Consider the following 22,653-nt stretch of genomic DNA (forward strand, 5'->3'; position numbering starts at 1 on the left):
AGTCCAGCCTAAGAAGTTTTTAAATACAGACTGTCCTTGACCTACTCAGTCACAGTCTCTAGGTGAGGATCTCTAAGTGTGGGATAGGGATTCTGTGTTTTTTAGTTCTTTCCCTAGTGGTTCTTTCTTGGACAGTGGGGCAGTAGTCATTTGGGAATCACAGCAAGACAGAAGTATCTGGTTTTGACTCCTTTGGTAACAAAGGACTTGACTTTGTTATTGGTCATCTTGCTCAGCTCCTGTTAACCCAAACTACCCTTGTGTCCCTGCTCTGCCCAGAGCCTTTCTCCACTGCTTGTCCTAAACAGAAGGTGATTTATCTTTCAAGAATGATATTTGATATTTCTTTAAATCAATCTTTTTCTTTTTTTTTTTTTCCCTTTGGTACTGGGGATTGAACCCAGGGGCACTTTACCACTGAGCTACATCCCCAGGCATTTTTGTTTTTTATTTTGAGACAGGGTCTCACTAAGTCACTGAGGGTCTCAATAAATTGTTGAGTCTGGCCCCAAACTTGAGATCCTCCTGCTTCAGCCTCCTGAGTCTGGGATTATAGGTGTCGGTCATCACGTCCAGCAATTTAAGCCAATCTTAAAAAGACAGGTCTTTAATTGATTTTGGGGTTGCTAAAGATGGGTATATGTTTTATTTTTATGTATTTATATTTTAGCTGTAATTGGATACAATACCTTTATTTCACTTATTTATTTTTATGTGGTGCTGAGGATCGAACCCACGATCTTGCACGTGCAAGGCGAGTGCTCTCCCACTGAGCCACAACCCCAGTCCTTGTTTTATTTTTAAATAATTATGGATTTGCAGGAAATTACAAAAGTAGTACAGTGCAGTCCCATGTACCCCCTAGCCAATTTCCCTCACAATGCACACAACTCTAGTGCAAAATCAAAACAAGGCAACCGACATTGGTACAAAAGTGTGTGATGCCATTTTTTTTAAAAAAATTAAGATGCTAGTGGATCTTTATTTTATTCATTTATTTACATGTGGTGCTGAGAATCAAATCCAGTGCCTCACATATGCTGAGCAAGTGCTCAACCACTGAGCCACAAGCCCAGTCCTGTGTGATGTCATTTTATTATGGGAAGATTTGTGTAACCATGCACGATGAAAATACCAAACTTTTCCAGCACCACAGAGACCTCCCTGTGCTACTCCTTAGTCTCACCCATCCCCTGTCCCCAACATCTCTAAATCCTGATACTTGGCATGTGCCCTTTGTGTGTGTGTGGGGGGGGGGGTCAGCTTTATTGCTATGTGCCATATGCTTTATACCAAAATTGGTGGTGGATGAGGAGAAAGCATACTGTCTGTTCCATTTTCAACTGAACCAGAAGCAGAAAATGTTAGGCATGTGTGTTTTAGAGCCAGACACCTGGGTTGGAATCCTGGCTCTGCCCTTTCTAGCTGCATGAACTCAGGCAAAAGCTTCTCGGCCTGTTTTTGTAAGCTTTTTCACTGCTGTGGCCAAAACACCTGACAAGAACAATTAGAGGAGAAAAAGTTTATTTGGGGGCTCACAATTTTAGAGGTCTCAGTCCATAGACAGCTGGCTCTAAATTCTTGGGGCTCAAGGTAATGCAGAATATCGTGGCAGAGGAAAGCAGAGGAAAAGGGTCTAGTCTGCTGTAAGTGCCCATTAGATAGATATTTAGTAAATTAGAAATTATGTATAACCTTTAGGGTGTGGCCTTAGAACCTGTACCTCTTAAAAGCTCTCCAGTGACTGATCAACAGCCAAATTTGGGAAACACTGAGGCAGAGACATCTCCTCTTCCTATACATCGAGTTTTGGGCAACCTGAGAACTCAGGCTACTATATGAAAGCCTCTAGACCTTTTCTCTGGGCCTTTGGCCAGTTCTGAGGTCACACTGGGGACATCTCAAACAAAGGGAGCAGAGCTTGCCACTGAGACTCAACAACTACCAAAGTAATTGGTAAAAGGAAACCGATACTTTGCAGGGATCCCGATGAAAACACTTTACGAGCGCTGGTCATGTAGTAACAAGAAGCAGAGCAATTCTTCCTGGTGACGAAGCTGTATATTAAAGGCCTTAAGCATTTTTATCGGATGTTGTGAAAGAACTGGGATGTTTGCATGGGTGTAAGAAACTGGCTCCAGCTCCCTTGGTCTGTTTAGCACCAACGTAGAACTCTGCCAGTCTTCTCAAGGATGGCAAGTTCCTGGTTTAGAAATAGGAGAGCAAAGGCATTCTGATAATTTATAGAAAATGTGAATTATGTGGCAAACCTTGTCCTAACTGATGATAGGAAAGTATATATACTGTATCTTACATTGGATCATGCAAATAAAGGAGTGTGGTTTCTAAACGTTTTTCTCATTTTGGGAGATCTGAGATAAACATTTAAAAGTCTGTCTAAGGAATCTGTTTGCCCCAACTGTGGACAGTACCATTTGTTAATAGTCTAGCAACCTTAGGATTCCAGACTTTTGAGTTTTTACACTTTGCATATATTTTAAGTTCAGTATATTTGTTTTAGAATTATTATCTAGCAATGTAATGGCTGAATCACTTAACCTGTCACTGTTTTCATTTGTTAAATTAATAGAAATAAATAAGTTTTTAGCTATCTACAAACTCCAAAACTTTAGTGACTCTCTGGGTAAATTTATAAAATTCATTATAATATTATCATTTACTTTGGGGCTTCAATTTCATTAATAAAATGAGAGCACATTATCTCATAGTGTTTTGAGAGGTTAGATGGCAGATGAAGACATTTCTTTTTCTTCTCGGGGGGTGGTACTGGGATTAAACTCAGGGACACTCGACCACTGAGCCACATCCCCAGCCCTATTTTGTATTTTATTTAGAGACAGGGTCTCACTGAGTTGCTTAGCGCCTCACTTTTGCTAAGGCTGGCTTTGAATGATCCTCCTGCCTCAGCCTCATCATTGGGATTACAGGTGTGTGCCACCACACTGGCTAGGTGTGGACATTTCTAATGATGCCTGAACATAGCAACTGCCCAATAAAAATTAATCTCCCTTTTGAAATGCCTCCCTCAAAAAACCAGTGCAACTGCCACTGACAGATCATTTCAAGAAATATCAAGTCCCTATTATGTTTAGTATTAGCAGTTCTCAGTAACACTATTTGAACTTTCAATTGACTGAACTAATTCAAAGGTATACCCCCAATGTTAAAATGGGTCTCTGCTATACTCAGCAACACTCTCACCCTTATGGAAACATTTTTTGTTCTTTTATGGGTTTTTTGTGTGTGCGTCTGTGGGTTGTTTGTGTGTGTGTGTGTGTGTGTGTGTGTGTGTAGCTAGGGATCAAATCCAGGGTCCTTCACATGCTAGCCATGCTCTTTAAAACTGAGCTGTACATGATTCACAATTAAGAACAGCAGCAAGTTAAGAGGACAGAAGAGGCTTTACCACAAAGCTACATCCCTGGCCCTTTATTTTGAGACAGGGGTCTCACCAGGTTTCCCAGGCTGCCCTCAAATCTGCAATCCTCCAACTTCAGCTGAGGAGTCAGAGTCACTGGGATTATAGTTGTGCACCAGTACAAGATTTTGCAATTCTAACAAATTTCAAGATAATAAAAATGGTATTTATGCATGGGCCACACCCTGAGAATGGTGGGAGTATGGTGGGAGTTTTCAACTAGAGCTACAGATTAGAAACACCGGGAAAAGCTTTTAGCTGGGTATGGTGGCTAATGCCTGTAATCCCAGTGGCTCAGAAGGCTGAGGCACAAGGATTGCAAGTTCAAAGCCAGCCTCAGCAACTGGTGAGGCGCTAAGCAACTCAGTGAGAACCCTGTCTCTAAATAAAGTGCAAAAAATAGGGCCAGGATGTGGCTCAGTAGTTGAGTGCCCCTAAGTTCAATCCCTGGTACCAAAAAAAAAAAAAAAGCTTTTAGAAATCCTTACTCCACTGATGAAGTCAATATGCAAACATCATTAGCTTTCAAACCCTTCAATGTGCAGTCAAGGTTGAAAACTAAGTGTAAGAGTAGTCCTAGCACAGTTAACAAAGAAATACCACAAAGTAGAGATCCTCCAAATATCTCTAGTATTTCATCATCAGTCCTAATATAGTCTGAATAGTTCTAGTTCATTATTAATCTGTTACAATCCTTCTCTACTTTGCCAAAACTGATTTAAATACTCAAGGTTTAATACATGTTGTTATAATTGTATTATAGATGCCCATCCTTGCCTCCCACCCATACCTGGCTCTGAATGAATTTGGCTAAACCCACAGCTAAAGAGGGTCTGTTGGTTTGGATGAAGGGAGTTTAGGGGAAACAATTTATTTTTATTTTCTGTTTAAAAAATTAGAGGAAGCTTGTACTACTAGCAGATTCACAAGAGTCAAGCACTTCCTCTCACTGCTTTCAAGAAAAGAATGATAAGATAAAAAAGTGGCTCTAACAAACCAATAATTCAATTGCAGCCAAAATGTACCAGAGGAAATAACCTGGGTGATGGCTGACTTTGCAAACACAATATGATTGAAACAGATGAGACTCTCAACTGAGGATGATTTTACCCCAATATTATCAGAAGGTGTTTCTGGTTGTCACAAATGATGGATGGGGGTGGGTGCTTCTGTTATTTACTGGGCAGAGGCCAGTAGCATCATAGGTCACTGAACAGCAAGTTTGTCAGCCTAAAATCTCATAGTGCCAACGCTGAGAAATATGACAATAAAGACTGCTTCTTCAGGAACTGAAAATAAAGGTTTTTTCCAGAACAGTGAAGACTATTTTGGGCTGGATGCAGTTGCATAGGCCTATAATTCCAGCAGCTTGGGAATCTGAAAGCAACTGAGTGAGATCCTGTCTTAAAATATATAGAAAGGGCTGGGGACATGGCTCAGTGGTAAAGTGCCCCTGGATTCAACCTCTGATACCAAAAAAAAAAAAAAATTACTTTGGAACTCTTCCTTGATCTACTTCTACAGATGCCATGTAAAATAAAATAAGCCATCAGTTTTTGTCTTAAAAATAAGAATGTGAAATGTCCCTTTATCAGAACTAATGGAAATCTGAGGACTAGAGCTAAACATCTAGATGACAAATTGTTAACCAATGGCCTCTACCATGGGGCATGTTCACCCTAGGGTGAAGCAAGAATATCCATTGGGGTATGAGGAGAAAAACAGGATTTTTATATTTTTAATCATGAAAAAAAAAAAAAAAAGTTGCCTATGCTTTCATTTAGTCTTGGGTGTAGTCATGTGCCAAACATGATATGTGAATCCTGGGCGAAGGTTGGACGTTTGTTTGTTTGGAAGTCCTGATGGTGGTTCCTCATTTTCTAAACTGCACTCACACTTCTGGCCTGGCCATAGGTTGGATCAGCTGATGTTAGTTCACAGTCATGAGGGCACACAAGGGCTACACTGATTTGAGATTCCAGGCAGGAATAAAAGCTTCTAACCTTAAGCAGAAAAAAAAAAAAAAAAAAGATTAAATACTTCTCTGCCATCATCGCTCTGGGTGTTTGTGGCACAGCAAAACATACCTCATAAAAGCAATTAATATTATTTTATTAGAATAAATACGCGGAAACAGCGGCATTAAATACAGCTTTTAAAGTCTTAACTTTTACCACTTAATAGAAGCCTATGAAGTACTGCATTTTTTGAGATTCAGCACCAGGTGGCGCTCAAGCTTACTGAAAGATCAGCTCCAGAAAAGGCCCTGCAAAATCCAACTCGGATACCAGGCAACTCTATGTTTAGGCACTGCAAAATCCAGCTTTGATGCCAGGCGATTCCTAAGTCTCAATTTCCTTACCCATGATGTGCGGGTGGAAACCAACCCAATGGCCTTTCAACTCAGACCGCCTGTTTCTGACGACAAAGTGGTGAAGTTGAGGCAGACTTGCCACTGCGTTTACTGACACAGCAATCCTAAAGTCAGGCTGCGAAAGTGAGACAAAGGTCGGCAGGAGGCTGTATTCGGTGCAAAGTGGCTCGCACTACGTGGGCGACAGATTAAAGACTGTTTAACCACGTGGTGCCTTCATTACCGCGGAGAGTCCCCAAACTGGGTTATTCCAGCAAAAATCAATCAAGAAAATAAGCCCGGCTCCTTCTGAGGATACACATTAGCACTCTGGTGACGGGGCAGTACAGAATATAACACAAACTTATCCAAGTTCCACGTGCAAGGGACAAACAACTTCCGCCGGGTAATTCGGATCCCGGAGGCGCGGTCTAGCTGGTCACGTGGGGCCACGGAATGACGCCTCGCAGGACGTTCAGGTGGACGCTGCTCGCCACGTCACGTGGGTTGTTCCATCCAAGCCAGAGTGAAGGACTTCCATACGAGAAACAAACCAATTGCATTCGGTGTGGTAATCTGAAAATAAGGGAGCCGATTTTCTGCGCATGACCGTTTTCACCCTTTAGTACGGTCTCACTGAAGCTTCCATTGAACATCCCTGCTCCCCCCTAGAATTCCCGTTGGTCTCGCCCGCGCCCCGCCTCCGCTGCGGCTCGCCCCTCACGCCGCGGTCTGAAGCTCCCCACGTGACCCCAGCGCACTCCCGAGGGGGGCGAAGTCTTGGAGGCGGCGCCGCAGGGGACTGAGGGACCGACTGCGCGTTGTATGCTGCAGCTTTCTCCAGGACGCCACCGCAGAAGACACGATGTTCGGGTTCTCCAGCCGTCTGTTTTGGGCAGCCACCTGCCTGTTTGTGGTCTGCGTGCTGTCTGCGGAGAACTCGTCCGTGACTCCAACAGAGACTGAATCAAACTCTTCAGCAACCACCAAGGTGGCCCCGACGCCGGCGACGCCTGCCCCGCCGGTCACCACTCTAGGACCAGGTGAGCGCCAGCCCAGTGGGCTTCTCGCTTTCGTCTGCCCCGCGGAGTGAGCCCTCTCCGGGACGCACGGAGCCGGGGCCCGGCGGACAGCGCTCCGGGGGCGGCGGCGGCGACTTAGGCAACATGGCGGCCCGCCCAGGTCCGGTCGCGGTCGGGCGCGGTGTGGCCGGGCGGGTAGGGAACGCCCGGCGGGAAGGAGATCGGAGGGCCCCCGCGGCCGTTGGGCTGCTGTGATTCCCAAGCGTTGCAAGGAGAGGTGCTTTTTAAAAGTGCCTTGTAATCCCCATCCTTACCGTAGGCTCGGAAGAGGGGACGTGGCTTCCTTGCGCGGTGGCAACTGTGGGCTTAATGATGATGGGGCGAAGCGACGCGCCTCCGAAGTTGGCTGGGAGACCGAACTTCTCTTTCCTTGGAACTAGTCGTTTAACCCACCCCCACCAGGGCCTCTCTCCGTAGAGAGATTTGTCCAGAAATTGGTGAAAGGGGGAAGAGAAACTTAAAGGTTAATTAATAAGCGTTCATGTCTCAGACTTGGATCTGCGAAATTGTCTCCTGAAATTTCATCACCTTGATTTTGCAGATAGGTAGGAGACTTAGCTGAGATCTGACCGTGTAACTAATGTAAGTAGGAGATGTAGCTGAGATCTGAGAGAGTAACTTGTGAAAAGTTCACATTCCATACTACATGCAAAGGAAGAAAAGAACCCCACGAGTACTTCGTGTTTCGCATGGATGTCTTTTATTACTTAAGGCGAAGCCAGAAGATGCGTGGTGATACTGAGCTAGATGGAGAAACCGAGATACAGGAACTCTCCGGGACCGAGTTGGATTGGAACCCAATCTGTAGATTTTCTGAAAGCCCCATCAAGGAACAGCTTTCCTTAAAAAGCTGTTTTTGTTAGTGAAGTAGGATTATTTAAGGCATACCCAGAATTTGAACCTGAAGTTGGCATATGACTACACAAAAAAGAGGGAGGAGATAAATTTGAGATAAACAAGGCTGAAAAAATACTAGAGTTTAAAAATCTGTAATCTACTACGTTTGGTTATTCCGGTTAATACGGGAGAAATAGGTAACTTGGCTTCTTAACCGAAGGATTGCTGAAGCAATGACTTACTGTGATGTTGATCATACTATTCTACATTGTCTTCCCTAGTTTTAATATCTTATAAACTTTAATATAATGAAATATGTGATAATATCAATATCTTTTTTGTTGTTAAAGTCAGATTTGGTAAAATACAAAGATTTTTAAATGAGGAAAGTAAATTGCAATGCAGTACTGACAATTCTAACAGCACAATGTTTGAGATGATAGAGCAGATCTTTTTTTTTTTCTTATTGTTCTGCCTACTTGGCAGTTTCACTAGTGTGTGGTTTGTTTTTTGTTTTTTTAAAAAGATGCTTCGAAATAAGTTAATTCTTTTGTGTGATTGAGATACACATGCAAAGGGGATAATTTGTATTTTCTGGAAATCATAGTTGGATAAGCCATAGTCTGAAAGGTAGCACATTCAGTTCATTATATAAATATCATTCACTCTGTTACTCCCACCATTAACCATAAAAGCTTTTTAAACAGTTGGTAAGCAAGTAGCATAGTTGTGAAGAACTTATTTTTACTTTGTGAACACCCCACACCCAGGGCACCTAGTTTTCAATAAATGCAAATAATGTATTGAAAGGCAGTGCCTCTGCAGAGCTGATTTTTAGACAAGGGGGAAAGTAAAAAGGTTGGAGGCATCTAGTTTCTAGATAATAAAGCCCAGTTCTATAATCCATTTGTTTATCTAGACATTAATTGTAATTACCCTTGGAGTTCATTTCTGGACCATTTGACTTAAACTCTTGACAAACATCTTTCTAACTTCTTGAGCTGTTGTTTCCAGTAGTGAAGAACCCTGTGAACAGTGGATTCACATTTTGAATTGTGAATCTCTGGGAAGTTAACTTGTTTTCAGAATGGCACCAGCAGAGTTTCAGTTTAATCTGTAATAAATAATTTGTTAAAAATTCCTGTGTCATTTGATGTTTCAGGGCAGCAATTTCCTTCTGTTTCCTTAATGTTGGTCTCACAGCCTTTTTCCCACATCCCCAGCCCTATTTTGTATTTAATGTGGAGACAAAGCCTCACTGAGTTGCTTAGTGCCTAACCATTGCTGAGGCTGGCTTTGAACTCGAAACACTCTTTCCTACCTCACCCTCCGAGCAACTGGGGTTACAGGCGAGTGCCTTTTTTTTTTTTTTTTAAGGGCTTCTTAAAATGCCTCAAGAAACCCTGAATAAATGTGGGTATCTTTTAAATAGTAGCCCTGTGAAAAAGGATTGTTTGATAGGTACCTCAATAGTGAGCAGGCCCACTAGATTGTGCTTCTTTTGAGTTAACTTAATGGCTTCATTAATGTAATTGAAATTTTTTAGTATACCAGTTTACAAAGTTTTACCGTTTTTCTGAATTATTAATTTGTGGTACTGTATATAATGTTCATTTGGTTTTTTTTAAAGATGATAAGGAACTCAAATTAGATACCAGTTCATTGATTTCATACATTTCTTCTCCTTTCCCCACCCCCAGAAGAAACCTGTGAAAGACAGAACAGCTGTGCTTCCTGTGTAAATGTTAGCATTAACAATACCACCTGCTCTTGGATAGAATGTAAAGAAGGTAAGAAAATGGGTGGGGGGTGGGGGGTTGTTGCTGTAATTTTGAGAATGCAAAATTGTTTTTGTTATATAACATTTTTAAAACCACTACAGTATATTCTTGAACATTTGAAGATCCTGTAGATCATTTATTATAATGTGCACTATTTATTTAGCAAATCCAATACTTGAAAATGCCAGTTGCTTAACACTCCTCTGAAAATCTCTTGTTTTCCATACCTCCGTAGATTTCTTCGACTTGATAATTAAAGCTCAATAGCTTTTAAAGGAAGAGAGATTTTAGGTCTTTGTATATGGTGCCTATTTATGCTGGAATTAGCTGTGAAAATTTTGTAATTTTCTTTGAAACCTGAGATGTATCTGTGTATGTCCTGCAAGGTGACTATAAAGAGACCTTATGAAACTTTGTTGGATGCTTAGATATAAGAGAGTAATAGAGAGTTGATTGTTTCTTGTTCTCTTAAGTTAACTTTATGAACATTTGTGGAATAAAGAGCTAGGTAGCAGTACCTTGAAATGTGGATAAAATTTTTGCTAGAATCATGGATTTATCACATTAATTATTTATTTTATTTTTTAATATAAATGTGGTTGCCATTTATTGTGGGGGGGGTACTGGGGATTGAAATCAGCATCACATGACCACTGAGCCACATCCCCAGACCTATTTTGTATTTTATGTGGAGACAGGGCTTCACTGAGTTGCTTAGTGCCTAACCATTGCTGAGGCTGACTTTGAACTCGAAACCCTCTTTCCTACCTCACCTCTGAGCAGCTGGGATTACAGGCAAGTGCCACTGGACCAGCTTGCATATTTTTATCTTATCGACAAAACAGCCATTTTCTTTTTTTTTTTTTAATGAAAGATCACATGTTACGTTGCTTTATTCTTCAGTGGAAATTTAATAGTTGAAGAATTTATGTCACATAAAGTTCAAAAAGCTATTTTAAACTAAGGTATTGATTTGGGGCTAAATTAACTTTTTTGTTACGTAAATCACTTTAGATTATAACATTAAATTCAAGGTTGTACCTGCTCTCTGTGTGTATGTGACACAGAGAGAAAGAGAAATGCTAGGAATTGAACCCAGGGCCTAGAACATACTAATACGCTCTGATATGCTCTATCACTAAGCTATATCCCCAACATTTAAAAAAAAAAAATCTATTTTGAGACAGGATCTGGCTAAGTTGCTGAAGCTAGGCCCTGATTTACAATCTTTCTGCATCAGCCTTCCAAGTGGGATTATAGGCATTCACAGTGCAATCAGCCCCCTGTTGCTCCAAGTCTGTCGATACAGGAAAGCTATGTTAGGGAGTACAGAAGTGGGGCTGGGATTGTAGCTCAGTGGTAGAATGCTTGCCTCCCAAGTGTGAGACCCTGGGTTCAATCCTCAGCACCACATAAAAATGAATAAGCAAAAATAAAGATATAGTGTCCACCTACAATTAAAAAAATATTTAAAAAAAAAAAGTATAGAAGGGGCTGGGGATGTAACTCACTAAAAGAGCACTTGTCTAGCTTGTCTTGGGCAGGGCCCTTGTTTCAATCTCCAGGACCACCAAAAAAAAAAAAAAAAAGAGAAAGACATTACAAAGGAATAAAGTGGGGAGGGCTGGAACAGAGGTTCCCTTGCTGCTATGGAGCACCTCCTGTTTACTTAATCCTTTATTAAAAGACCTTGACAACGTCTTACCAACTCCATCCTCTTTCGTAGATTTCTGACTGTCTCTATTGATTGTGTAGTAGTTTGTATCACAATTCTGAGATCTAATTGTTTCAGATTTATCTGTATACTCATGAAGATTTTTTAAAAGGGTGTAATTTGGAGGGATCCTGTGTCGTATCTCTAAGAAAATTAGAAATGGAAAATAGTATTTATTAGTCTGTGGACTTTTAAAGTATTTATGTCAGGATTTTGAATTCTTACAGAGCTTAGTAGCAAATTCAAAGATGTGAGTAACTGGTGTTTTTTGTCTCTTTTTTCCATAGCAAATATGAGCCGCTGTTCATATAACCCACCAGTTAGTAATTGTAGCATCGGGAACAACACTGATTTCTGTTCTGGTAAGTCTTCACATTGTCTGCTGGGGCTAATGGCCACAGCGGGATAAATAATTATCTCAAAGCCTTGTTTCAATGTTTTGTTAGCATTGCTATAATTCTAATATTAGAAATTTGGTTATAAATGGCATATTCATATTGATTGATGAAATGGTACTTTGAAGCTTTAATGACATAACTATACTTTGGAGTGATATAAGTGTATAGATATTTTTACTCTTTTTCTTTTGTCCCCTCTCCCCTGGAATTCACTGAAGTTTAGCCACCCCATCTTTATTTGTATTTTATAGGCTCTAGTAATGTCACATTTTAGTCTCCAGCATAGTTTGTATTATGATTAAATAAACTTCTGTGTTCATCTTTTTACAGTTTTACTTTGAAGAACTTGATTTTTCTTTGCCCTGCAAATCATTAAAATTTGTAGTTGAAACAGCTGTTTGTTTTGGGGTTTTTTTTTTTTTTTTTTTTTTTTTTTTTTTTTTTTTTTGTATCAGGGGCACTCTCTCACGGAGCCACTCAACCATTGAGCCACAATCCCCAGCCCTATTTTATATTTTATTTAGAGACAGGGTCTCACTAAGTTGCTTAGCAGCTTGCTTTTTGCTGAGGCTGGCTTTGAACTCACTATCTTCCTGCCTCAGCCTCCTAGCTGCTAGGATTACAGTCGTGCACCACAGTGCCTAACTGAAACAGCTGTTCTTTTAAAAAGAGTATAAATTAATGGGAAAGATTCCTAATTTGGCACATAGATAATTAATTTTGTGGAGTGTGTCAGTAACCTTCACAGACAGTCTTTGACAGGATTTCCCCATCACAACATGAATTTTATAACTGGGGCTTTCATTAGCATTAGGTGTGTTTTACTCTGTAAAATGTAGATTAGGTGGGATGCGGACATACATTTTAATAGTTATTTTAATGTGTATTAGAAAAAACGAATTGTCAAGCCTTTGATTTCATAAATTGCTTGGAGACAAGATTACATAAAATATTTTTTTTCTTAAGTAAAATATTTTTTAAACTATCAATTTAAAGAAAAATTGAAAAGGTAACGTTTATTTGATAATGTAGTAGTTAGAACTATGTTTTGCTCTCTGTGACATAATCCCATCAAATTATAGTGGTTTAAGCAGGGACAGATTTTTTTCTCTGATGTAAAGGAAGTCTGGACTAGAGTGCAGTTAGAGGTCTAGAGTGACAGCCATTAGGGACCCACATTCATTTTAGTTTTCACTCTGTCATTCCTCAAGGTCAATGCTCATATTCTAGCTATCATGTTAATTTTTCTGCTACCAGAAAAGGGGAAGGAAAATGAGAGCCTGTATCTACCTTAATAAAGGTGCTTGGTAGAAGTTGGTTACTTAGTGGCAGGAGAGGCTAAGAAATGGTGGTTCTATTTGTAAAGAAGAGGATAGTGGTATTAGGCGGGGGAAATGGTCATTCTTTTCTATTTGTATTTATATTGTAAAAACATATTTAAATTGCAGATTGTAAAATTGTGTTAAGATTATAATATTTTAGACAACTTTGAAGTATATTGTTTTTTATTTTTATAGTGCCTACTACGACTCCAGTGCCAACTAATTCTACAGGTAATTCAAGATGTTTGATTCTTTTCTGACTTCATCTTTCAGGTTTTTTAAACTCTCTTGATGGGTAACTTTTTAATAATTAAATACCTAAAAGTTGTTAGTATAATTTTAAAGATTTATTTAGTGTTGGACCATAATAGCTACATAAATATGTACTGTTTGTGACAGTAACATTGCTCCAGTGTTCTACATACAGTGAATCTTATTAGATTTGCTATCCATACATTTTATGGATGTTGTAGATATCTTGAAAAATACAGGAATGCAAAGGAAGTTTAAATCTCCACAGTCATCCAGAGATACACCAGAAAATTTTCAGTGATTAATTTCTTCCTATCTTTTCTGTGTGTTTGTTTAAATAAATATACTTGTTATGAAGTGGATGGTATGCTCATATACTTTGGTATTGTTTTCTTTCTTAAAGTTGTGGTACATTATTCATTGTGCTCTCGGTTGGACAGTTGTGTTATTTCATTGTCTATGTCTATTTGCAGTCTGATGGAATTGAGTCAAAATCAATTCCTAGGGCAGAGGGCATGATTAAGGCTCAGTACTGAATTGCTTTTCAGGAATATTTGTGATTCTCATTTCCATTAATAACATTTTCTACCACATCCTCAGTCTGATTTGATAGGAAGAGTAAATACTATATTTTGCCAATATTAAACACATCTATTCCAGAACAAATATTAGGAGATAATAAAAGAAGGCAAAAGTAAGCTAGCATTTTTGTAGAAATGGTGAATAAGGTCAGTAAGCATAGTGTGTTGGAGAGTTTGTAGGAAGGTGATATATGTGTGTTGGGTGGTACAATGGATAAGATGACAGCTTGTGGGAGATGTTGACTGACTGACTGAAATGATGCTGGTAAAACATGGGGAAAGCTTTCCAGACAGAGCAGGGTCGTTAGCACATATTAAGAATATGTGAGTATAGTGAGCTTAAGGAGTGTCTGGTACAAAATGACAGTAAGCTGGACAGTCAACAGTGGGATTGGGAAATGCTTTTATATCCCTTGCTGGTAGATTTAGATGTTATCTTGAAAGATTTCAAGCATGTAGGTCATATGATCAGACTTGCATTTTAATAAAAAGACTTAATTAACTCTGGCCTGTGGAGAGTAGTAGAAGACCACTAAAGTGGATTCATGGAAATTAGGTACTCTGATATAGTAATTTAGAATACCAATAAGGAAGAGCTGTAGATGCATGCAAAAAGGCTTAGAAAGTGCAAGGATTAAGGCTTGATGACTGAGGGTGTGGGAGGTGGAATGGAAAAGATGTTTTACCAAAGTCAGCAAGAAGGAGGAAGCACAATGCATTTGAGGCTATCTTTGGGAATTTTTTTCAGGATACCAATCCTGAAGAGAGTTCTTGGCTAAAATTACAACAATCATAGATAGTAGTAGAGGCTGCTGGAGGAACATATGGAGGGTGGGTTTAAGGATCAAACTCTAGGGGACAGTACTGCCTAAGGGGTGGCAAGAGGACTAGGGTTTGGGAAGAGAACTGGGTAGGGATGGGCATGAAAGTAAGAAATCCCAGAGAAGTGTGTCCAAGAAATTAACAGTGTATGGGTGTAAACGTAGTTTTTCAAAGGAAAAAGTAGTGAAATGCTGTAACAAGGACAAGAACTCATTTTGAAAGACTCGGGCAGTTTGTGTTGGATCTTGATGGACCACCTTTTGCTAACCACGTATACACAGTGTCTCTAACTCTGACTTCAGTGATGTCATTTTGGTAACTCAAAATCAGCTACAATGAAAATTCTTATGCCATAGAAGTATTCTAATGCTGTAACTTACACAATGGTTTGTTCAAAAACCAAGCACTTGTTAGAAATCATCGACGAAAGATGATGTTAAAGGCTGCTAAATTTGGAGTGTTGAGAGGAAGCTAATTTCCCAAAGTTGCAATATAAGCACAGGAAGGAAAATAAGGGAAGACAATTTTCCCCAAAGCACTTGGGTTCATTTAATTTCTCCTATGAATCTGCTCTTAATGTAGTTTCTTTGCAGCTTGCTTCACCCTGGGTCCTCCTGTGAACTGCCATGGGTCTCTTGTTTTTTCTGTCTTTGGTTCTGTAGGATAGGAGGAGGCCAGAGTTTGCTTACAGAAAATGGCCATCAGTTGGTGCTTACTAATTGAAAATCCTTAGGAGGTCTCTTTTCCGTGGTTTTGTGTATATTGCTTCTGCTAAAGGGAGCAAGAGGTAAATTATGAGATAGTTAAGGAAACAGTGCTGCAAAGAAAACTTGATTTTTTTTGTGTGTGTGTGGAAAGTATGCAGTTGGGTTAATTATAATACCCCTCCAGTACAAATAATATCTATTTTAACAATGGAATGACCAGATTATTTTGGAGATATATCTTCATTGTATTTTCTAAATTCTCTTTATCACCACCTATGAAGTTTTTGTTTTATGGTGGTGTTCCCTACCCCAACCCTCCAACCCCAGGTACTGGGATATGAACCCACGGCAGCTCTACCATTCAGCTATATCCCCAACCCAAATTTTTTATTTGAGACAGGATATTACTGAATTGCCTAAAACGATGTAGAATTTTCAATCCTTTTGCCTCAGCCTCTCAGATTTACAGGCATGTGCCACTGTGTCCAGCTTTTGTTGTTTTTAAGAACATATAGTAGATCAATAGATGCGTATTCCCTAAGTATTGCCTTATTTTGTAAATATTGTCAACATAGTACTGTTCTCAAAATTAAAAATGTGTAAATGTTTTGCTTATATACAAAAAAGAATGTTTTACCATGTTCGAGAGCAGATCGTGAAAGTCAAATAGCAAATTTGCTGATTTTTTTTTCCCCTTAACATTGTCAAACAAAATTAGTAAAGGTGTTTTAAGATTGAAAAGTTATAGCATCTTTAATTTGTAAGGCCTTTTATTGTTCATTTGTTTTGGTTATATAAAAGACATACAAATTAACAAAAAGCTTGAAGGATATAATAATTAGCCTTAAAATGACCATACCTTCTAATCTAGGAATCCTATATAAGTATCAGCCCTGTCAGAAATAAGACCAGATATTTCTCTGTAAGATGTTCACAATCAGGAGGCTGACGCAGGAGGATAGCAGGTTCAAAGCCAGCCTCACAACTTAGTGAGGATTTCAACAACTTAATAAGACCCTGTCTCAAAATAAAAAGGGCTTGGGGGGAGAGGTTGTAGCCCAGTGGTTAAGCACCCCTGGGTTCAATTCCCAGGTCCCCCCCCCAAAAAAAAAAATGGAGAAATGAGAGAATTGTTCAGTTAAGAGCAAGTTGGATAAAAGTGTATACAGCATTGCTCCAGGCAAGAACAGAAAGCTACAAGTGTGTATGAACATACCCATCCGTGGGACTAGCAATCATCTACTAGTTTCTCTTAGTATCATTACTAGTGAAAGAAACTTGGCTAGAGCTTTCAGAAACATTAATTAAACTCCCTGTTTACTTGTGGTTCTGTAAAAATTAGAACACGTTAACCTTCTAGGATCCTGTTAACCTTGGGATATGAAAGATCTGCCTGTGTGAGAGACCTGGTCTCTCTACTTCTGTACCTTTTAGTGATATTCTTTGTTTTGAAGCTGTCAAGCCCACTCTTGGTTTATAATTACTCTTCAAGTACAGAGCTTCCTCTTATGGGTGGAATTTGGGAGATAATTATTCCTATTGAGAAATTTTTGGTTGTTTTAAAAAGATAATATAATACAATAAAAAATTGCTTCATTTCTGTTTCATCAACATGTATTTGACACTCCTTTTATGGATTAAGCATATCCCTTTGAAGTCTATTCAGTTAGTGTTCTTTTTTTAAAAAAAAAAAAAGAATATATTTTTAACCGACTTGAAATGTCCGTATTTGTGGGGTATAGTGTGAAATTTCAATGATTCGATAATGATACCCAAGCATTTGTCAACGAAATATACATGTTGCTATCAGGATGCAGTCTTTATGCCCTGAAAGTGTTAAGTGAGAATCATACTTTCTCAGTGCCAAACAGTAGAATATCAGTACCAAAACCAGTTCCAGTATTTATGAACTTTATTCTCTGAGATGGAGAGGGACACATGAATAAAAGATAGGAAAATTCCAAACTGCCATACATCCCAGTTTGTTTATTTATCTTTTCATCCCAGTTTATATATTTTAAAAGAAGGGAGCATTTTGATGTCATATTTTCTTTAGTTGTGAAATCCTTTTCTGAAACAGTGCAAAAACTATAGCCCCTTACATTTTTAAAAAACATAAGCCTCATGTAATGGATCTTCCTCATCTGCCCTCCAGATCATCCTTAGCTGCCCAGCATGTAAGCACATCTTCATCTTGAAGCCCCTATATCATGAAGCCTAACAACATTTCTTGGGACATGATAAGGAACTCTTATTCCTGTAGCCTTTGCCTAGAGTTTTACCTTCTTTCCAAAAAAATGAAATTGAACCCTAACTTTTTAAAGACAACTTCACAAGTGGTCCAGTGAGCTTTGACAACCTTTCGGAGCTCTTGAGTCATTTGACTCTTAAGAAAATGTTAATTTTCATGAATTATGTTCAGTTCTTCCTTTCTAATATTGGTATGTGCACCTTTGTTGATGGTACTTGGTAATAGGCATTAGTAGTTTGAAGTTCACTTAATAGGGTACTTAAGTTCCTGAAACAATTTTATATCCGAACTAATTCTTCTCAGTACATTTTTTTAGAGACGTCATCAAGTAGTATTTTGGTCTCTGGCAGTATGATAGACCAGAGCTTACCCTTGAGCTCTTTCTAAATTTGGGCAACAAGGGCACCTGTTCTTACAAATAAAGCTTTATTGGATCCCAACATGCTCATTGATTTGCATGTTGTCTTAGGCTGTTTTGTGTTACACGGTGCACAAGGATTCAAATATTTACTATCTGCTCCTTGAGAAAGGTTTGTAAACCCCTGAAGTGAAGAGGCAAATCTTGGTACCTGCATAAGAAATACTAGATTGCAGTTATTTCTTACCATGATTAATAGTTTTTGTCGTAGAAGCAAGATTATTTACAAAGAACCTCTTAATCCCCTCTCCTAAGTATTCTTGCCCTTTGTCTTTTTGCAAACTTGATGTATTTTATACTCATACATACATAGGTTTTAACTTAAATACAATTTTATGACTACTGGATGTTTTCAAATTCATTTAAATGCTAGTTTTCTTGGATGGGTAGATTTGTTAGTAAACCTTTAACTGAAATTAGGCTTCTATTGTCAAAGAATTCAAAGCATTTTGAAATTGGTAGCATTACTTTTAAGAGGTAGATGTTAGACAATTGGGAATTTAGAAAAAAGTTTTTTGGTTTTTGTGTGTTTTTTTAATATGTTTTGTTTTCCTTCCAGCTAAAGTCACAACTCTGCCTTCCTCTTCTACATATTCCACCACAGTTACCACATCAGGTAATTGAAGCTTTTTAAACTAATAGTGATGTTAGGTGTGTATACAATGTTGCTTTTCACTTTTTTTGCCATCAGTTTCCAGTTTTATGGATTGAAACTCATCTCTTAACTAAAGGGCCACAGTAATCAGCTGTTTAAGCAATGATGATACCTCTACTGGGAATCCTCTTCAAGTTTCTAAATGATTAATCAACATTTGGCCTGACACTGTAAGAATTAATAATAATGTTTTCCAAAACTTTTCAGTATAACTTAAAAAGTTGTGAAATCTGATTTGTGGCTACCAGTTAATTAAAGGGATTGTTTGTGTGCTATATTAGACCATCACAATTTAAGTGATTATACAGCACTATTATTTTTACCAAGAGTGGTCTAAAAAGCCACAATCACTACTGGTTATGCACCTTGCTGTTTTTTCTTAACCACCTTTTAAACTGCTGTTTTGAACTTTTTTTTTGGTCCTGGGAATTTAACCTAGAGGCACTTTATTACTGAGCTATATCCCCAGCCCATTTTATTTTTTATTTTGAGGCAGGATCTCACTAAGTTACTTAGGGCCTCAGCCTCCCCAGTTGCTGGGATTATAGGCATGCACCCCTCTATCTGGCCTAAACTGCTGTTTTGGTGCTGAGAAATCTTACCTGTTTTTTGTGATACCTCAAGCTTCATGCTTATACTTCCTTTCAGTTTCAGTGAGGGCATTCTGTCTTCACAAGAAATAGAAAACAGTTGTAATCGATTTTGGGTTTGGTTTTGTTTTGGTGCGAGGGATCGAATCCAGTATCTTGTGCATGCTAAGCAAGTACTCTATCAATGAGCTGTGTCCCCAGTTGTGATTAATTTTGAAAGTGGCCAACTTACATAACCACAAGAACCAGTTTTCCTATGATATTTTAAGAAAAAATTAAAGTTTATTTCGAGTATGAAATGCTTTTAATGGATGCTACTTTTTTCAGTTTCCTCTTGAAACATTTTATTCCTTTAAAAGAAATTCTAATTTTCATGTTCTTTTTCCTTATGGCTTGGTAATACTTATATTGCAAAACTGTTATTTAAGATGCTTTTATTCATGAATTATTTTGCTTATTGAAATCATAAATTAGGTTTTCATAACTTGAAGAATCGCAACTGAATTTTGTTTACCTTTGTAATAGGTAGTAAAACTCAAATATCATGAATTTTTAACGAAAACATTAGTATTTACTCAAGCAATTAGCCAAAAAATATTGTCTAACAAAAATTATTGTATATTTTGAAAGTGTTTAAAGTTACCAGGGCATAATTTATATACCAGAAAAATAAATGATTTTATGTTTTTTCATATTTGAAGCATTATATAGCAGCATAACCGCTTGATATCTATGGACAGAATGAATGGAATTGAAAAGTAGTTGTCTTCCTCAGTTAGAGATAAGTTCTAGTGTAAAGATTTGACCTGAAAGGAAATGCTTTATGGAATTTGACATGGCCAAACAGAAGCTCAGGTGGGTCTTGTAATTATGTTAGAGGATCACAAGACTTGCTAAGGATTGTTATTTCTTTTATCATATCAGATGCAACAAATACCACTTTGGCTCCAACCTCACAACCTGCACGGAAGTCTACCTTTGATGCAGCCAGTTTCATCGGAGGAATTGTCCTTGTTTTGGGCGTGCAGGCTGTAATTTTCTTTCTCTATAAGTTCTGCAAATCTAAAGAACGAAATTACCATACTTTGTAAGCAGACCCATTAAATTAACAAGGACTGGGAGTTCATTTGTGTAACTCACTGAAACCAAAATACTATCTTACAAGAAGTCCTACATGGAAGACACTATTCCAGGATCTTTAAATTTCCAAAGGATGCATATAGGATATTTTGGAACATCATCCCTGAAGAAAAATCAGTTAATGTTTTACTTAACAGGAATATTTAAAAAATATTCTGCATGAATCCTTGTGGCTGTCGTCTTTTATTTTCAATGGCTGCTGCTGTGGGATTATGTTTCTGTTCATGCCAAATGTAACTTTCTATAAGTGATGGAGAATATTGTCTGGTGCAGACAACCTCCTGACTCTTGGCAGTTTAAGTTATCTTAAAGCCTGAAAGCTGCATTATTTTTATGCTAATTCAAGATGTAATTTAGTGGCCAGAATTGAGAAGGTGTGCCAAATGAGCATCAAATCAGGTGGATTTTTGGCTATCATTTCAAAGGTGGAATAAATTTATTAATTTAGTAGTACTAAACTGTATCCATAGAGTAAAATTTTGTGCTTGATAAGTTATTTTTTTCTACATTAGAAATAACATGCTACATGGGGAATTACATTCCAGATTTAAAGAAATGAATGGAAAGGATACAGACCATTAATGTTTAACAGGATATTATTCATACTTAAAAAAGCACCTTATATCACTGAGAAAATAAAGAACAGTGCCTTAAAAGTCAGACTGAAAAGTAGGCTGAACTTAAAATCTGTGATTTGTTCTTTGATATTAAGGAAGATAAAAGTCGGTTTGGAGATTGTAACTGTTGATGTAAGCAGTAGTAAATCTGCTTTTAGATATCATACTGTTAATATTTAAATTAAAAGCATACCTATTTTTTTTTCCCCAGAGCTGAGAAACTTATGCTAATTACTATTTTACAAAGTTTAAAAGCTTCACATTGAATTTCGCAACATTTTTCTTTGGGCTGTTGAAAAGAATTATGATAAAATTATATTTCCTTTGTGTTCAAAAAAATATCTTAACACTATGAACCTTGAAAGGATTTATACCAAGCTTACCTGAAAAGTAACTACTTTCATGAAGTAAAAAAGAAAGAATCATTTATTAGCTCTTTAAATAAGACAATCATTTTAAGTTTTCAGATGGCAGATGTGATCAGTATAATTTCGGAAAATCTAAGGATTTTTTATCAGATTACTATAGATTTTTAATGATGCTTGCCCTAGATGTGTAGACTGTACTTCCACTTTTCCCCCTCCTCTTCTCCTTCTTTCTTCGTTTCAACTTCCATAATATAAATAAGCATACATATTTTTGTTTCTACAGTTTCTTAAGCACTAGTCTTCTTACTTTTAGAGGGTTGCTTCTCCCTTTTCTTTGACACATTGGATTAGTTCAGAGGCTTTAATTAGTTTAAAATGGGCTTTTGCTTTTTTAGGTCATTTAAGTGTGTTTGTTTTTAAGCCTTTAGTGGCTGAGTTTAGCACTTGATTTTCAATAGTTTATAGGGAAATGACAAATGCCTTTGTTCATTTCATAAACCAAAACTTGTATTTAGGTCATTATATTAAAGGTTCTTAAAATGAAGAGTTACTGGGCTTTTTTTTTTTTTTTTTTGGTCACTTGTTGGTACAGCTGAAGTTTGTTTTACTTGCACATTTGTACATATACCTAATATTTTCAAGTGCCTTAATTGTTTAAAATCTCTGGTTTCAAAGATTTTTTGGAAAAAGGTAGATTACCTCACATTTTTGTGTTTCCATTAGTAGTAATATTTAGGTACCTCACAAAATTTATTATGGTGCCATGGCTGTTAGTTTTTAGTGAGTGCTGTAGAATTCATTTGAAAAATTCACAGAATCCCATTCCTCACAAGGTGGCAAAAACTAGCTACGGTGTATAATGATCATTTGCCTGGAATAACCTTGCCACACGTTAATTTCAGCATATGTAGCAACTTTGTGAAAATATGACTTGATTTGAAGCTTCTATAATTTTGAGCACTCCTCTAACAACAAAAGCATAATGTTGTTAGATTTTGCAAGTCTACAGATGAGCTCTAGGAACAGAACTCAGCCTTTTCTGACTCTTCCCCCCCCCCCTTCCTTTAGCAATGTAGTATCTTGAGCCATTAATAATTTTTGGGTTTTTTTAATCCAGAAGGTATATTATGAAATCTTCTCAGATTTTTCATCTGATTTGTTCATGCAGATGTAGGTCTATCAAATGCCTTATTTTACTTTATAGATATTTGTTGCACAGGCAGACACTGCTGTATTTAGAAATTTCTATTTCAGTTCATTTTAAACTGCAAAACCAATCTGTATCATGTACCAAACTGATTTAAAATAAATCTACGTGTTTATTGA

At 37.9% G+C, this 22,653-nt stretch overlaps 1 protein-coding gene across 1 annotated transcript; it reads left to right on the forward strand.

The window, feature by feature from the left end:
- The first annotated feature begins 5,596 nt into the window (after nucleotides 1–5,596).
- Nucleotides 5,597–22,653, forward strand: Cd164 (CD164 molecule). The gene is made up of 6 exons (XM_077801615.1): nucleotides 5,597–6,835; nucleotides 9,412–9,501; nucleotides 11,494–11,568; nucleotides 13,122–13,157; nucleotides 18,517–18,573; nucleotides 20,127–22,653. The coding sequence occupies exons 1-6, from the start codon at nucleotides 6,658–6,660 to the stop codon at nucleotides 20,291–20,293; spliced, it is 603 nt and encodes a 200-aa protein (XP_077657741.1). The 5' UTR covers nucleotides 5,597–6,657; the 3' UTR covers nucleotides 20,294–22,653.

The sequence above is a fragment of the Urocitellus parryii genome, chromosome 8, assembly GCF_045843805.1.
Source record: "Urocitellus parryii isolate mUroPar1 chromosome 8, mUroPar1.hap1, whole genome shotgun sequence".
Classification (NCBI taxonomy): Eukaryota; Metazoa; Chordata; class Mammalia; order Rodentia; family Sciuridae; genus Urocitellus; species Urocitellus parryii.

Bases quoted from the DNA above. Each gene is read 5' to 3' on its own strand.
- Cd164 (XM_077801615.1), top strand. From the start codon at position 6,658: ATGTTCGGGTTCTCCAGCCGTCTGTTTTGGGCAGCCACCTGCCTGTTT. The intron at 11,569-13,121 runs GTAAGTCTTCAC...TTATTTTTATAG, and splicing joins CAACACTGATTTCTGTTCTG to TGCCTACTACGACTCCAGTG. The intron at 18,574-20,126 runs GTAATTGAAGCT...TTATCATATCAG, and splicing joins CACCACAGTTACCACATCAG to ATGCAACAAATACCACTTTG.